This window comes from Onychomys torridus, chromosome 3 (assembly GCF_903995425.1).
Source record: "Onychomys torridus chromosome 3, mOncTor1.1, whole genome shotgun sequence".
NCBI classification, from domain to species: Eukaryota; Metazoa; Chordata; class Mammalia; order Rodentia; family Cricetidae; genus Onychomys; species Onychomys torridus.
The window spans coordinates 56,491,457-56,508,850 of NC_050445.1; the positions used below are offsets into that span (position 1 = coordinate 56,491,457).

At 37.9% G+C, this 17,394-nt stretch overlaps 1 protein-coding gene across 2 annotated transcripts in view; it reads left to right on the forward strand.

Annotated features, from left to right (window-relative positions):
* Positions 1–17,394, forward strand: part of Thsd7a (thrombospondin type 1 domain containing 7A) — a 406,340-nt gene that overhangs the window by 214,138 nt on the left and 174,808 nt on the right. For both annotated transcript variants that reach the window (XM_036180854.1, XM_036180853.1), the window contains exons 3-4: positions 11,147–11,395; positions 14,084–14,265. In XM_036180854.1, coding sequence (XP_036036747.1) covers positions 11,147–11,395; positions 14,084–14,265 — 431 coding nt within the window. The remainder of the gene's footprint in view (positions 1–11,146; positions 11,396–14,083; positions 14,266–17,394) is intronic.

The window sequence follows — 17,394 nt, forward strand, 5'->3', positions numbered from 1 at the left end:
TGTCCATTATGTAGCTCATGCCACTGTCAACATACTAGACATTCTTCTTCAGCTGAGTCCACTGAATATGCAATGGGTGGGTGAGGGGGGCTTTTAATTTCCACAAAACAGCCTTCGTGCCTGTTTTTAACTGATACAGAAAACCTGTAAAAATCTCTTGCTTTCCTATATGGCACACATTTTGGGTACCAACACTCTAATGGAATTTCTGCACTGTGAAATCTGAAAAATAAAGCTGATGTTTCCCAAAGGCACTTGCAGCCAGGTGTCTTGAAAGTGATTTAGAGTCCAGCAGCTACACATGCTAGTGCTGGGCTTGGCTTCTGAGCTAAGGGCAGTCAAAAGAGGCAGCACATACATTTCATGGAACAGCTGGTGCCAGAAACAGCAGACCTTCCTGTAGGCAAAGAAAATCTCAAACCAGAGAAATGCCAGTGCCATTCTCAGTGCTGAAAGTTGCTAGGAAAACTGTGCTTACTTAGCTTTCTGCTCAAGATTCTTAAAAGATTTTGGTTAATTGCCCATCTGCTAACAAATTCTTATTCTTTGTGAGATCTACTAAGATTCTACTGTTTATAAGAACAGTTGCCTTGATACGGATTCATTTGCCAGGTACAAATGCTGGCTGGCTTATGTTTGAGGTATAGGGGAATCATCTCTGTTGATTCTAAAACTTCACTGCCCAAGTAGATCTCATGAGGATTTTGTTAAAGTTCAGATTCTAGTTTGGTTGTTTAGAAAGAATCTTAGGATTCACATGTGTAACAAGATCACATTTAGAGGCAATGGTGTCTGTCCACAGCCTAAATAGAGGAGCAAACTCTACATTACACTAGGCCACAGCAACAGCTTCCACTTACAGATCTATAGATTGCCAATGCCAGAGTTCTAGCCGTGTGATGTCATCTAACATTAGACCATAGCCTCCTTTATCCTATTTTCTCAATACTAGCAAATACAATATAAAATACTTTTGCTATATTCAGATCTATAGACATAAAGAGGAGGGAGGGAGGCAGAGAAAGGGAGAGAACGAGAGAGAAATAAAAGTAATTTTAGAGCAGAGTCTTCAAATAGCATTCACAGATAACTGTCTGACTAAATATAGTCTGCTTACTTGTATAGAGCCTTTTTATATATGTTTGTGCAAAATGTATATTTGTGTGTATGTGTGTGTGTGTGTGTGTGTGTGTACATTCATGTTCATATGTGTGAGTGTGGGTTTACCTATGATGTATCATGTGTTTGGTGGTCAGAGGACAACCTCAGTCCTCACCTTCTATGTTTCTTAGTTGAGGCCAGGTCTCTTCATTGTTATTCTTCTGCACATGCCAGGCTGTCTGGCCCATGAGCTCCTGGGATTCTTTTGAATTCATCTCTCATCTTGCTGCACAAGCACTAAAATTATAAACATGTACTACCACTCCTGTTTTTACATGAATCTTGAAGATTTGAACTCAGGTCCTTGTCCTCGTGATTATTCCAAAAGTCATGTATTTGCTTCGCTATCCTCTCAGCCTAAGGGCATATGTTTTTGTTTGTTTGTTCAATTGTTTGTTTGACAGTAGCTCATGATACCAAGTTTGCAGTCTGTTAGTTCTGTATATGTAACTACAGCATAACTTAGAAGAACCAGTTTTCTAACATCATACTTCCTATGAAGAAGATAATCTCGTCCGGAACTGTCTGGAGGAGGGAAAATTCATGATATGCTTGGAGACTGTCTAAGAATCATCTTCATCATTGAGAGCCTCAGAATTTGCTTAGAGGCAAAGGAGGTGGCAGGTAGGAGATGGAGAACCAGTCCAGGCTGCTTTCTATCTATAGTCAGTGAGGAGAATGGACAGAACCTCAGACTTCTGGAGAACCCAGATAAGAGTTCAGTTCATCAGCTGATGACCTGAGAAAGCAATGGAAATGATGACAGATTTTCAAGAGCTTTTGTTACCATATGGGAATGTTGGAACCTGATCTTAAGGAAATGAGTGTTGGAGGTTGCTGTTTAAGATAAAGAATGGCAATGTCACTTCAGAAAGCTTAATGTGCAACCTTCAGAAGAAGGTAGTTTTCTTGAGCACCATCATCACTACATGGGCTACAGAGTTGTTTTGTTGTTGTTGTTGTTTATTTTTTAAGACAGGGTTTCCCTGTGTGGTTTTGGTGCCAGTCCTGAATCTCACTCTGTAGAGCAGGCTAGCCTCAAACACACAGAAATCCGCCTGGCTCTGACTCCAAAATGTTGGGATTAAAGTTGAGCACCATTGCCGCCCAACTAAAAGTCGTTTTGTTGCAAAGATTTAAATTGCTTCTATTTCTAACAGAGTATAACATGAATTTAAAAAGATTAAATAACGTGATTATAGCATTTTTCAGATTGAGGAAAGTCTCTGTTGCTTTCTCAGGTCATCAGCTGATGAACTGAACTCTTATCTGGGTTCTCCAGAAGTCTGAGGTTCTGTCCATTCTCCTCACTGACTGTAGAAGGAAAGCAGCCTGGACTGGTTCTCCATCTCCTACCTGCCACCTCCTTTGCCTCTAAGCAAATTCTGAGGCTCTCAGTGATGAAGATGATTCTTAGAAAGTCTCCAAGCATATCATGAATTTTCCCTCCTCCAGACAGTTCCTGACGAGATTATCTTCTTCATAGGAAGTATGATGTTAGAAAACTGGTTCTTCTAAGTTATGCTGGAGGAAGTAGTTTAACACAAATACTAGCTTGAATGTCATTTTCCACTATTTATCTGGTTCCACTCTCCAATAAAAGGTGTAGTGAGTAACATCTGCTTCTCTCTCAAAGCCGGGGTTTTGTTCTACTCAGTACTCGCTGTCTACTCAGTACATCTCCTAAGAAAACCATATAAAGGACAAAGAAGCTGTTACAGTGACTGTAGCATCCTTGTATAAAAAAAAAAAAAAAAAAAAAACAAGCATCACTTATCCATATCCTCACTTCCCACAGGGGCACACTCTTGTAAAACATAAGGAACCAAAATGTATTTATCCTCTGAGCCTCATGATGTCAGCTTTTTCTGGCCAGGATGAAGCAGCCAATGACTGGGTGTAGAAGATGAATAATCTAGTCACATGAATGATCGTGTGACTCAATTTAGCCTCACTAATAATCACGAAATAATACAACTAAACCTTAGTGTTTATGGAGCCGCCTCGTTCACCTGTAAGGCAATGTGTTAAAGGAACAGATCTAAAATGAGCCCAGCTGTGTGAGCCCTCCTCCGTCACTGCGACTTTGGCTGTGAGTTTGTGATTTATACTTACATAATGTGTATATGTCATTCAAGACTTTCAGCAACACCCTGGTCCTCAGGTAAGACTTCTTACTGGATGCATCTTTGAATAATCTACACCAAATAAAGACATGAATGCTGAGGTTATTTATGAGTTGCTAGAAATCGGGTTCTTCTAAGTTGTGCTTTCATAATTGACCCATTGGCCAGACTCAAAACTAAAAGCTTCTAAGATGTCAATGACTACTTCCCTCCTTTGGGCTACTGCTGTCCACCGGGTCAAAGAGTTTCTACTTTCCCTTCTTTCATAATTCATAATAGTTTCATTGTGTGCTGCCATATCTGACACCCTCATAAATGCCATCATCAGAAAGACCTATCTGCATCGGTACCCTGCTACTTTCTAGCTGTATGGTATAAAGGAGACAGGAAGACTCTATTATCTCATTTATAAAATAAATTGCACCCAAGTGAATCTTCTAGGGAAAGATATGCAGGTTTTGTAAGAGATACTGGTATTAAAGAAAGTCTTAATGACTGAAATTCTGGATGTAAATTCATACGTGTGCAGGTGCATATGTGTGTTTATTTGGCAGCTCAGAATAAAAGCACTGTGCTTCCTAGAAACACAGGCAATACCTCTTTCTACTCTGCTCAGGAACTTGATAAGAACAGTGACTTCTCTTACATCCAACACACTACTTCCTGGGAACAGACATGAGTTGTATTTTCACTGTGTATATGAATGTAAATTCATATGTGTGCAGGTGCACATGTGTATATGCATACATACACATATGTGAATGTGGAGTTTTGAGGAAAAACCTCATGTGTCATTCCTCATTCCTCAGTTGCCATCTACCTTTTTCTAAAGTATCTCTCAGTGTCCTGAAACTTGCCAAATAGGTTAGGCTGGGTGGCCAGCTAGTACCTCAGATATTCTGATCATGGCCTCCCCATGTATGGGGAATTACAAGTATGTGCCACCATGTCTGACATTTTAAGAACCTTGGGTTATGTGGATAAAATTCAGATCCTCATTCTTTCAAGGCAAGCAAATTACAGACTAAGCTATCTTCCTAGCTCTTTTTGAAGCATTCTTTTAAAACAACAATCTATTTATAAATTCCTACAAATAACTCTTAAAAATAGAGGACAGGTAGATTGATAATTAGAGAGCTAGCTCATAGACAGACAAGCAAACAATAGTAAGGAAACCTCCCTTACAGAGTAGTTTGGAGGACCATAGGCATGTTATAGGAAACCTCAGTGTAGTACAGGATTTGATGTAGACACTCAGTGATAGACAACCCCATTTTTCACATCTCTTGGCTTGACTGCTTGCTAAGAAAGTACTCAGGAGTGTCGGGGAAAACAGAAAAGAAAACAAAAGCCTTCCAATCCCCTTATCCCCAGCTTACTCAGATGTAACCACGTTGAACTAATAACTATTTCCTCATAATGTTTTTCTGAGCATAAAATTATTTCCTGTTTTATGCAGTTCCCACACATAAATGTTAGAAAATTATCTGGCAGACAGTAAGTATTAAATATATTTATTATGAATACTAATCATTGTGATAGCCACTATCTTCAGTCTTATATTGTGTTTAATTCTTCCGCCTTGCTGCTTGGTATTACATGAAACCCAAATAACTATTTTTGTTCCATATATTTTAATGGAATCTTCACCCATAGGAGGTCATTTATATTTTTCAAAAATAAAACCAATATTGAGAAACTCATATATGAGCTCTACATCTATATCATTCCCATTCCTTTCTACTCATCCAACTCTTGCCAGAACCTTGCCTTTTCCTCTCAAATTCAAAATCTCTTCATATATATTACGCATGCATATATGACATACTGGATGGAATAACCAATGGGGAATATAGTCCCTAAAGGAAACTAGTACTTTCTCAGCAGCCATTGATCACCTGTAGCTCTTCATCTAGGAGTGGGACCATGTGGATTCCTCTTGGCAATCTTGACATATCAACTGGTGTTTTCATTATGCTGGTCTTGTCCAAACAATTATATTGTGGAGATTTCATGGATGAATTTTTCCCTTCAGGTCTGGGGGATACTATCTCACAGCAGCTGCTTTGATTTTCTGACTTTTACAATCATTCTACCCACTCTTTTGTGGTTTTCTGGAAGCCATGAGTATAGGAATAGCATTGCAGATACATTGTTTGGGGCTAGACAGCCTATAGTCACTATTCTATACATTTTGAAGAGTTGTAGGATTTCTGTAATAGTCTGCATAGTTGAAAAAAAGAAGCTTCTTTAATGAGGGGTGAGAGCTAAACTTGCCTTGAGTATAAGGAGAGGCATTTAGGAAGCTGAAGTGACATCGTTTTAGGAATGCAGCAGCAGCAGATTCTCCTTTGTGGTCTATGGATTCTCCAGCCATGAGTAACTGGCTCTGTTGATAGTATCCAACATGAATTCCCTCCTCTTAAGCATGTCTTAGGTCTGATTAGAAAACTCCTGTTACCCCAAAATACAAGTGCCACCCTTTCACTGTTTTGGATATCTTGCAAGTCCAGTTGTTGATGAATTGTATAGAATTTATGCTGGATAGGACTGGCAATTGCTTCTTTCCCTTGGCAACTGCATAGTACCTCCAATGCTGTGAGAAAAGGTCCTCAAGGAGGCATTCCAAGTCACTTTCATATCAGTCATTCCATTTACCCTGTCCAGGCACCGTCAGCAATACAGTCTTACTTTTATATTTTGGAGGTAAATTGAGACCAATAGCAATATCCACTTTTATTTTGAAAGATTTTTGTATTTCTCCTATCAAACCTCACAGTATGTTGTTGTAGAATATTATTTTAAGGTGTGTTACTTTTGTTTATGTTACATTTGCTTAACTCTGTGAAGCTGTGTTACCATGCCTGTGTAAAACACCTGATGGTCTAATAAAGAGCTGAATGGCCAATAGCAAGGCAGGAGAAAGGATAGGCAGTGTTGGCAGGCAGAAAGAATATATAGAAGGAGAAATCTGGGAGGAAAAAAGGAAGACTCCAGGGGCTAACCACCCAGCTGCACAGCAAGCCATGGAGTAAGAGTAAGATTTACAGAAGTAAGTGAATGGGAAAAGCCCAGAGGCAAAAGGCAGATAGGAAAATTTAAATTAAGAAAAGTTTGGGAGCTAGGTGCCAGGCCCTGCAAAAGAGCAAAAACAACATCAACAGGAGGTTTCCCATGTCTGGTACCAGGGTTCTCATTAAATGCTCTATGGTTCTTGGGTGGAGTCCCATCATTCTATGTGCTGCAACTTCATTCAATATATATGTATGTGTGTATGTATGTATGTATTATGTGTGTGTGTGTGTGTGTGTGTGTGTGTGTGTATAATAGGTTTTAAATAAGCATAAAACAATGTCTCTCTATGGCTTTTCAAGGATTCTTAGCATTATTTATCTCTCCATCTCCCCTTTTCCCTATATTACCCTACCCTCCTGGTTAGAGTCCAGTGCACGTTTATGAGTACCTGTATGTAAGCAAAGCTTTTTTCTTAAAATTGATTCTTCTCTGTTAGCATTTAGGCATCTGTACTGACCTGCCCTTCAGGTCCTGACAGAATACATCCTCAGCGGCAACCACTAAGAGCCCCCCACTTTGTGCATTCACTAGGTCTTCTTATAAAGATGGCCTTGCCCACCTCCTGTCTCTTTCTCTTTCTCTTTCTTCACTCTTATCCCCAGGGACTAGTCTCTCCCCCTCCTCTCCCCTCTCCTCAATAAACATCCCATGTGGGCCCTATTGTATGGTGTGACTCCTTCCCATTGTTTTTAAAATACAACAGTCTCTTATACAATACATTCCAACCACAGTTTCCCCTCCCTCTCCTCCTCCCAGCTATCCTCCCACCTTTCCCCATCCCCACATCCACTTCCTCTACATTTCCTCTTCATAAAAGAGCTGGCTTCCAAAAGACAACAGCCAACACCATAATAAACCAGGATACAATAAGACAAGGCAAAAGCCCTCATACTGAGGCTGGACGAGGCAACTCAATAGGAGAAAAAGAGTCTCACGGGCAGGTAAAAGTGTCAGAGACATACCCACTCCCAGTTAAAAGTCCCACAAAAACACCACATTAACAGTCATACATATATGCAGAGGACAGGGTGAAGACCTTGCATGCCCCATGTTAGTTGATTCAGGGGCCATGTTCTCCTGATGTCCTCCATTCCCTCTGATTCCTATAGTCTTTCCTCCCTCCTCTTCTTCTAACAGGGTTAGAAGATCTCCAAGGGGAAGGACCCAAAGGAGATCTCCAATTTAGAGTCTCTCTCCGCATAATATCTGGATATGTAGGCGAAGCTTGTAATGTGTTTTTCTTATTTTTACTACTTATTACCAACCCTCTATTCCTCTAGGCCAAGAAAAAAAGTCCATTTTCTATTGTCCAATATGTCATTTCATCACAGATTAGCTTTATCTCTGTCTGAAAACTTCTAACACATAGTTAACATCCATCATAGTATTGCACCACTTGAAATGACCTTCTATGCCTCCCATCATACACTTCTTGTTCCAACTTAATTACTATCATCTTGCCTTTTTGTTTCTAAATCCCAGTGTCACAGTTTCTTCATCTGTATTTTTGAAAACTTGAAGCAGAATAGAAAATCACACAGAAATACACACACATAAATGTATGTTGTATGTGCCCCACACAGAAGCATGCAATTACAATTTGATCATCCTTGTGTTTGTATTCATATAACCTTCCTCATTTGAGACATAACATTGAAAATTAACATCTATTAGAAAACTGTTTTTAACTTGTGATAGATCTTTAATCGATTGGTTCTTTGACAAATTCATGCATATATAAAGTACATTCAGATATTGTGATTACTGTAACCCATATTCTCTACTCTCCCTCCTACTTATTAGCCACACCTCCTCCACCCTTCTCTCTATACCTCCTTTTCAAACAATCATGCCTCATTTTTTTCTTTTGTGTGTGTGTGTGTGTGTGTGTGTGTGTGTGTGTGTGTGTGTGTTTGTCTGTGTCTGTGTCTATGTGTGTTTTATTTTGTTTCATTTTTTGAGATCGACTGAGTTTAACTATTATCCTCAGTGTGACCATGGCTTTGGGAAAAAAATGTACTTGTTTGTGATTTTAATAATTACTACTAAGCCCTGTATGGCAAACACAACACTTGTGAAGCATATAATTGGCACAAAATGTAGGTTTTGAAGCACTGGTGCCAGCTTTTTCACAGTTCAACTTCAGCATATTCCTCAGCTAAAGCAGTAACTGCAAAAACCTTATGATTTAGAGCTAGTTAAAGCTATAAGAAGTGACTAAGAAAAGGATGGCTGAGAAATGAGCTCTGGTTTCAGAAAAATCTAAGCTCAACTTACATACCACAATTTAGAACTGGCAAACTCTTCAGCAAGGTCCCTAACCTCTGTCAGGATGCTTCAATATAAAATGAAATTAACAGTGAGACCCATAGAGGGATAATGAAACATCAAGTCAAGTATATGAGTTCAGTATTAAACTTAGGCTTTCCAAAGTTTTCAAACCAACAATACTAACAATAGTACCATCAACAGCAAGTGTTTTAAATCTACTGAGAAAGTATGAAACAGGAAACAGACCTATCATAATTGTCACTTTCCTTATCTGGTAGGATGGCATCCAAAACCAAGATATAGGAATATCTTATTATGTGGATGTATAATATATGTGGATGTATATTCTCTTACTCTCATATCAGGTAGGTATGGGAGATAAATCAATAGCTTCATGGAATCCTGGAGCCAGTATCTCTTGAAAGAATCTAGAGGCACGGTGATGGCGCACGCCTTTAATCCCAGCACTCAGGAGGCAGAGCCAGGCGGATCTCTGTGAGTTTGAGGCCAGCCTCGTCTACAAAGCGAGTTCCAGGAAAGGCACAAAACTACACAGAGAAACCCTGTCTCGAAAAACCAAAAAAAAAAAAAAAAAATCTCATAGTCTTAGCCGCTAAACTATCCATACAAGTTTGTCTGCTCTGAGTGCCAGTGCTGTGTCTGCCTACAAGGTATTCATATTTCCAAAAATCAAATGAATTTAACTAAAAGGGCTCATTTTATCATGAAGGAATGTGACAGTAATATAGCTGACATGTCAGTTCTCATCAGGTAACCAAGGTAACTGTCCTAATAGGCAGTACACCAATGGTCAAATTATCTAGAAAATATTAAAATAGATTACTTATCTTTCACCTGTACATGGACTAAGAACTTTTTGAGTATTACCTGGAGTACAAAACATGCCAAATGTAGAGGAAAGTAGTATCAAGAAAGGCAATAAATTTAAGAGGAAATGAATTGTGTACATTTTGTAAAAATGGGGTTATAGGAAACATTTTGTTATTTATTTTTTCCTGATTCTCAGAAGTAATTCTCAACATGAGGATGAAAAGCTCTTTGTCGCAAAGAAAATTCAGTGGTGTTATACCTAAGGACACCATTAATGCCAGCACTTATGTAATATTTGAGCATAGGTGGGCTTTGTTCTGGTATAGGGAAACAGAATTAACTCACAGGCTTCCTTTTATCCATTCTCAGATGATTTTCTGCTCAGGCTTTTCAAGTTCAACAAATTGACATTGATGTTTTCAGATCTAATTATATTGTGGGAATACAGTTTTCAAAAACATGCACTGTGATAAGATTAAGACAACAGGATGTAAATTGTTAGAGTAAAACATGCCTGCCTCCCTCTGCGGGTAATTAGAACAAATGAATACGGAAACTGAATGAGGGGGAAAGATCAGTGACTTCTCCCATCAGGCCGGATAACTGTGATCACAATAGGCTGCTTCTGTGACTGCACAGTATTGGGAGTCTGGATAAGAGTCCATGGAAGAGTACATTTCCAGGAAAACTCAAGCTACTTGGACCCATAGCTGTTGACATCCATAATATCATCTTTTGCTTTATTTGTTGATATTACAATTTTGAACCCAATATGCCTCAGATTCAAGAAAAATTTAAAAGATAAGAATTTCAACATACTTTATTGCTAAAATAAATATTAAAGATATCTTTAGAGTATGTCTCTATAATATGTATGAAATAGATAAACATTTTTAAAAATATTTATTGGGTGTCTAATCAGGATATTCACAAGTATTTTATATTAATTAAAAAGGCTGGAGACATGTCTCAGTGGTTAAAAACACTTGCTGCTCCTCCAGAGGACCCATATTCAGTTCGCAGCATCCACATCAAGGGACTCACAACTGTCTCCAGCTCCTGAAAATCAACCACCCTCTACTGGACTCTGCACACACACCATATACTCACAGACTTATGCACAGACACATAAAAATGAAATTTAAAAATGTATAAGTTAGAAAGGTTCATATATTTAGATGAGCATATATCACTGTAAGTCATGACTGATATAAAATTATGCTAAGACACATATTAATTTATGCTTTCTATTCTAAAAATATTGAACCTAAGCAGTCACGCTTATTTAAATCAGTAAAATAGAATGGATATTAACATATGTTAACAGTTTCAGCTTTCTCCTCTTCTAAATTAAAATAAGCCTAGAATGAATAAGCATCAATGTGAAAAACAGCTTTAGTTGATTTCTCTGACTCCCTTTATTTTCTATTTCTTGTGAGTAGCTTAACAATTCCCTCACAAAAAAAAAAAAAAAAAAAAAAAAAAAAAAAGGTAAGGCAATAATTAATGTTGGCTTATTTGCCCACTGCACTTTGCAAATGTTAGTGTATTTTCTGTAAAACTGTCAACTGCATGTCCACTTAGAAATTAAACTGTCCAAGCTGATTTTATTCTGGAGTGTAGATGACAAAGTTTCTAACTGCCTGTGAGTCTGAAGTAAACATGTGAATGCTTTGTTACAGCTTTTGCGAACAAGAGAAACTGCCCATGACCTTCCAGTCCTGTGTGATCACCAAAGAGTGCCAGGTGTCCGAGTGGTTGGAATGGAGCCCATGTTCAAAAACATGCCATGATGTCACATCCCCCACAGGCACTCGTGTAAGGACAAGGACCATCAAGCAGTTTCCAATTGCAAGTGAAAAGGAATGTCCAGAACTTGAGGAGAAAGAGCCCTGTTTGTCTCAGGGAGATGGAGCTGTCCTCTGCGCTACGTGAGTAAAACAGAGTGTGGTGTGCTCAGATGTCATGGCCTCTTCAGCTCTCTGACATCACAAATATTTGAAACTTGTTATATCAGTATTCTGACTCAAAACACTATTTCAGTCTCAACAGCATAGAAATAGTGAATTTTCTTGAATGTTTTAAGCGGAAAAACTTAAATATCTCGTTACAAAATTTATCCATTAAAAATGTGCTTCTCCTACACAATAAAAATGTATTTAACAACTTCACTTCCAAATTTCTGTAAAGGCTAGACTTTTAACAGCAATTCTTTTAACATATTCCATAATGTTAGTTGGTAAATTCTTTTAGTAGATAGCACACAATGAGAACATTAGATTGGACAGGCTACATATGTTTTTGTTGCAGTGAATCAGCATCATCAGTAGAGGTATAGGTGGTATGTAAATGAGTGTGTCCATGTTCCAATAAAACATTATTGACAAAAGCAAGAGACATGTTGATTTTGTCTTTGGTCCACTATCTGTCAACCTCCAAACATTAAAATCACAGATTCCTGTGACCTACTAATTCAGTAATATATATAATTTTAATATTTTAATTAAATAGAGTAAAGAACTATACCAAAATTAAGAGGACATTTTAGCTGTTGGGAGTTGGAGATGTTTTGTTCCTTTGGTTTTTTGTTTGTTTCACCAGCATATATTATAGGGCCTAACACACATTAAATACTTAAAATGTTCATTGACCTTAGATGAAATAAGACTAGTTCTGAAATATTTACCAATATAACAGTATTTTTTCTTAAAAATACTATTTCCAATATATTACAAGGAGTTGTCTCAACAATACTTCTGATTTATCTGAATACAGAATATTTATAAGGCAACACAGAGAATCTTAGTATGAACACTCCACTACAAGTTTCTCTGGACTACCCACACATTCAAAGGACATGGATATAGTTTGAAATTCATAAACCAGCAAGGAGGCAAATTAGTACTATTAGTATATCTAGTCATGATAACAAAAATAGCAATGGGCTTATATGAGGTCTTCTACAGTGTTTTGCAATCATCCCACAATCTTCTCACATAAGAAGGGAACTGGAGGGGGCGGGAGGACAGGAGAACCCATGGCTGATGTGTAAAATTAAAACACAAATATAATAATAAAAAAGGGAATTGGAGTTTTCAGAAGGGACTGAGTCCAGTTCCCTTCTTATGCTCTCAAGGTCCTACTGACTATGGTGGTTCTTCTCCATTACAGGAGGTCAGGGATACTGTCCAACTTCTGGATGTTGTCTCTCCCAGCAGTTTTTTCTGCTTTTGTCTAACTGTGGTGCCTCATTTTTTATCCTCTCAAATCTTGAAGTACCATTAATAAAAAACATGCAGATATCGTTGGTACTCTTTATCTTCTCCATTTCCTAGGGTAGCACTTTTCTTTTACTATATTAACTATTTACATTATTGAAAGTCTGTTTCTATTACAGGACTCCTTAGTATGACCTAAACTGGGATGCCATTCTAGTCTTTTTCAATGTGTTGTTCTAACTATAATAGAAAATTAGTTCTTCAATTTTACTTTCCTTTACCCAGTTCCACCAACCAAATATCAATTACCCTTGTATCCAGAAATACTCTTCCTTCACAAACAAGGTTGAGTGCTGTTCCTTGATGGCCAATCGCACAACTGTGCATCCCCAAACCCCCACTTACAAAAATGAAAATGGAAAGGAATCTCAATTTCACTGGTAAATTACTCACCACTGACAGAGCCACACACCCAGAACAGATATCTAAGGGCACCTTTAACCTTTTTGTCTAATTGAGATGAGCACATCCATTTATATCTGTGTTAGCTATTAATCTGATCCATGGGGAAGCATCATAGTTAGACTGACAAAGTGCTACTTGAGCCATTTCCTCTGGGCTTTTAAGGTATCTACTTTCCTAGAGGTGGAGAAATGCTATCACTTTCTATTGTTGATGACATGAGGAAATGCTTCCTTGTCTATCTCCTTCTAGGGAAAGTCAGGCTGACAACCCCAACATTGCTTTCAAATCATAATCTTGATTGGAACTCTGAGAATCAGGGATCATCTTTTCTGTGCTTTACTAAGAGCATCGTCAGCTCTTCCCATCATTCATTGGCATTCATCAAGGATGCTGGGCTCTACAGAGCATGTACATGAAAGACTTCTGATTCTTGACAGTAATGAGGAAGCTGTGAATTGCTCTGTTATATTTTTAAATCTGGCATGCAATTATAATTTTGCTCCAATATGAATAAGCAATTTTTATGCATTTTATTAAAAGCAAAACAAGTGTTTGGGCTCATCATCACTTAGAATGTTTGGCATTCTCAGATTCAGCCTGCCTTTGTTTATAAGCATTAAGAAAGGGCAAGCTTGAGTTCAGTTTAATTGCACATAAAATTTCATGTTTTCAGCGTTATGTTCTTATTTCATAAAATATTGATAAGTAACTTCTAGTACTTGCAATTAAAACAGGCACACTCTGCATTTAACCCCTCTAAAGGGGTCCAATTGAGGACAAGGAAGCTAATGAAACTGAATCTGCATCAGACTCAGAGTCTGTACTGGATCCAGAAGAAATGGTTTTAAGTTTGAGTTTTACAATGAAATCTGAAAAGAGTGGAGAAATGTTTTCCTGAGTACACATTTCTACCACCCTCCGATTCTCTTCATCTAGGTATGGCTGGAGAACTACAGAGTGGACAGAGTGCCACGTGGACCCTTTGCTCAGTCAGCAGGACAAGAGGCGTGCCAATCAGACAGCCCTCTGTGGAGGTGGCATCCAGACCCGGGAGGTATACTGCATACAAACCAATGACAACCTGCTCTCCCACTTAAATACACAGAAGGACAAAGAAGGTATGTGATACTCCCTTAAGATGGCTCATTCATGAAGAGTGAGCAGGTGCTTGCCCTTGGGGAACATAAACTAGCCATGGGGGACAGGAAGAGCCCCCTGCTATTCATACTATGGTTAGAGTCCAAGCCAGCTAAAGACTAACTGACATGATGGTTGGTAAAAAACTTAATACAACTCTGCCTTTGTCAGGTTTGATTTGTTTTATAGGTCTCTTAAAAAAATAGTAAAAGCCTCTAGCATCAAAATTTAGGAGGAGTAATTAGTTATAAAACAAAAATGTTATCTTATAAATATATGCATAAAGTACAAATATATTAAATGAGAAGAAATGAATAAGAACCTCATGATCAACTTTTTAAAAATCTCATTTTGTTAAACTGTAATTAAAAATAAACTAATCATGATACTGACATTTTCTGTGTATATTTGATTTCCTACTGTTGCTATTTTGTTATGTATATATTATTTATAATTTAATATTTATAGCTTATTATATATATTATATTATACAGATTGAGTAGGTTGTTATATATTTCCTAAATATATAAATCTGCTCAGTCTGTATAATGTTACTTAGATGTATATGATTTCAGAACTGGCCACTTTGTACTGGATAACCAGTTTGGGGATTCTTCCTCGGGGAAGACTATTTTTCCTGCTCTTGACATTCTTTTGTTGCCTATAGTTCTTTGTGATGGAATCTCCATGAGACATCCCACCTGTATGGTAGCATGTCTAATGGTGCCATCCATGTTCAGGTTTCTTTAGGCAGCCGTGTTGACGAGACTTTACAGGTGTAGTTTCTCTGACATTTCTAGGAGAAAAAATTTCACAGCAAACTTCCTGTTTCTCTGACTCATACAACCTTCCCACATCCTCTTCTCTATGATCCCTGAGCCTTACATGCAGGAGTTGCCATGCCAGGTACTGGAAACCTGCCAACACTTGGAACTAGTGAAGTCATGGATCTTGGAGAAGAACCACCAGGTGCTATTTATTAAACCAAAATAATTTCTAACTACATTCCAAGATTTTGTCCCTATACTCACAGATAAGTATAGGGCTCACCCATCATTTTTATTATATTTTAATCTCAGTTTGGGGACTGGATAGATAAGTGTGCAGAAGAGCAAGTGAATTCAAAATGGCCCGGGCTACAAGAGGATCACCATTGTTATTGGATCAAGTTTAGACTGAGTACTTTAAAACAGTTCTGTAAGCAGCTGTTTATCTGAGTAACAGCAAAACCTGCAAGACTAATCCATTCAACATGTGTTTATTGGATATCAGCAAACTGGCCATCACCAAAGATCCAATGATGTGTATAAATGGGATAATATAATCAACATATATTTCATGTCATAAAATTCTTGAATTCCTCATGATGGTAGACAAAGCAGTAGTTATAACACCAACAATGACCCATACAACCATGATTTAGAAAAACTAAAGGGAACAGCAGTTGAGCAGAACAATGACTGACAAGCTACTGAGAGAAGAGAGGGTGAGGGCAGGGACTGAAGAGTTTCTGTCAGGTTGAAGGAGTAGTGTGTAGTAAGGCACAACCCTAAAGGAAACTCAGAACAAAACACACACACACACACACACACACACACACACACTGAGTGTGCTGCATTTGACAACAGGGAATAGAAGAGAATGTCCTAGGAAGCATGTACGTTGGGAAATGAAAAAAAAAAAAAAAAAAAAAAAAGCCTAGTTAATAAAAGAAGAGAAAAAAGCAGAATATTCAGATTCAGGGGAGAATTCTGCACAAGAATGGTCAGGAAAAGGGGTGGGGTGAGGGCAGGAAGAGAAATGCAAGCTTTAAAACTAAGATTGGCTCCACTGCCTGAGCAAATGAGGCAATGTCAGTGACCAAAGATAAGCGCCGAAGTTCTGCATTTACAACTTCCAAAATTTAATTGTTCTGCATCCACTAATTTTACCCAGCATGTAAGCTCATTTAGGAATGCAGCCTTAGGATAGACTTCACTACTAATGTACCTTGAGGTTATAAGGAACTAGCATAAAACACAAATGTTAGTACATTAATATTTTCTTGGCCACTTTAATGACTGCATTTTTAAAACTTTTAGGTAGATTTATTACAGTAGAATTTTCAGAGTAGTATAATTTCATTGCTCGAGGTAGATCAGATTTTAGTGTCTGAATGTCAATTATGTCTTGTAGGTTATTACTTTCAAAAGATCTTGAGAATTCTGGACTGCAACTGGTTATGTTTTAAATCATTTTTTTCAGAGTCTCTCATACCTCTTCTAAACCACTGCAAAGAAACAAAGTAAAGCAGAAAGACAGGAATACAAAAAGAATATCATTATTAAGATGTATCTGTTAGAATAAAGCAAAATGCCAAAGAAAGGTCAGTAGATACAAAAGTGATGTCTTCACCTAAAATGAATATTTATGACTGGTATGTATGGCGTGAGTCACTTAGGAATGTGTATTCCTTTATAGACTGAGAATATTAATAAGCCTCGTAGAGGGTAGGAGTTGTTTTATTTTGTTTTGTTGTATGTGTGTATGTAAGTGTGGTGTGTGTGTGTGTGTGTGTGTGTGTGTGTGTGTGTGTGTGTGTGTGTTTTGGGCAAAAATAGCTGATTCTCTTTAAACGTTACTGCTTTCCTTGCTCAAAACATACATGTAAGTTTCCCCTTAGGAGCTGTTAACATTTCCCAATAGAAACCCATCCAGTATACCAGCCTCCCAGGGTGACATATGTGAGTTACAAATATGAGCGAATGGAGGACAATTAGACCGTCAGCTGTGAAGATTGTTCACAGCCTATTTTCCTTCAATAAATATGAAAAGGCCAAATCACCTTTAAAATGAAAGAGAGAAAAAGACTTCTCAAACCAGCTTCTACAACCAAGCCCCATTAGAAAACAGTCATCTCAAGAAATCTGGACTGTGTTACCATGAACAAATCACCCCATATGCCATCTATATTGTACTTATTTCAAAGAACAAATTCCACATTTTCTTTTGCAGAGTCACACTGTTCTATAGATGAGTCTTTTTCACAAGTAACAAGGTATTTTTAACATCAGTTGAAACTAATTTGACTCAAAATAAATACACATACACACACACATACACACTCACAC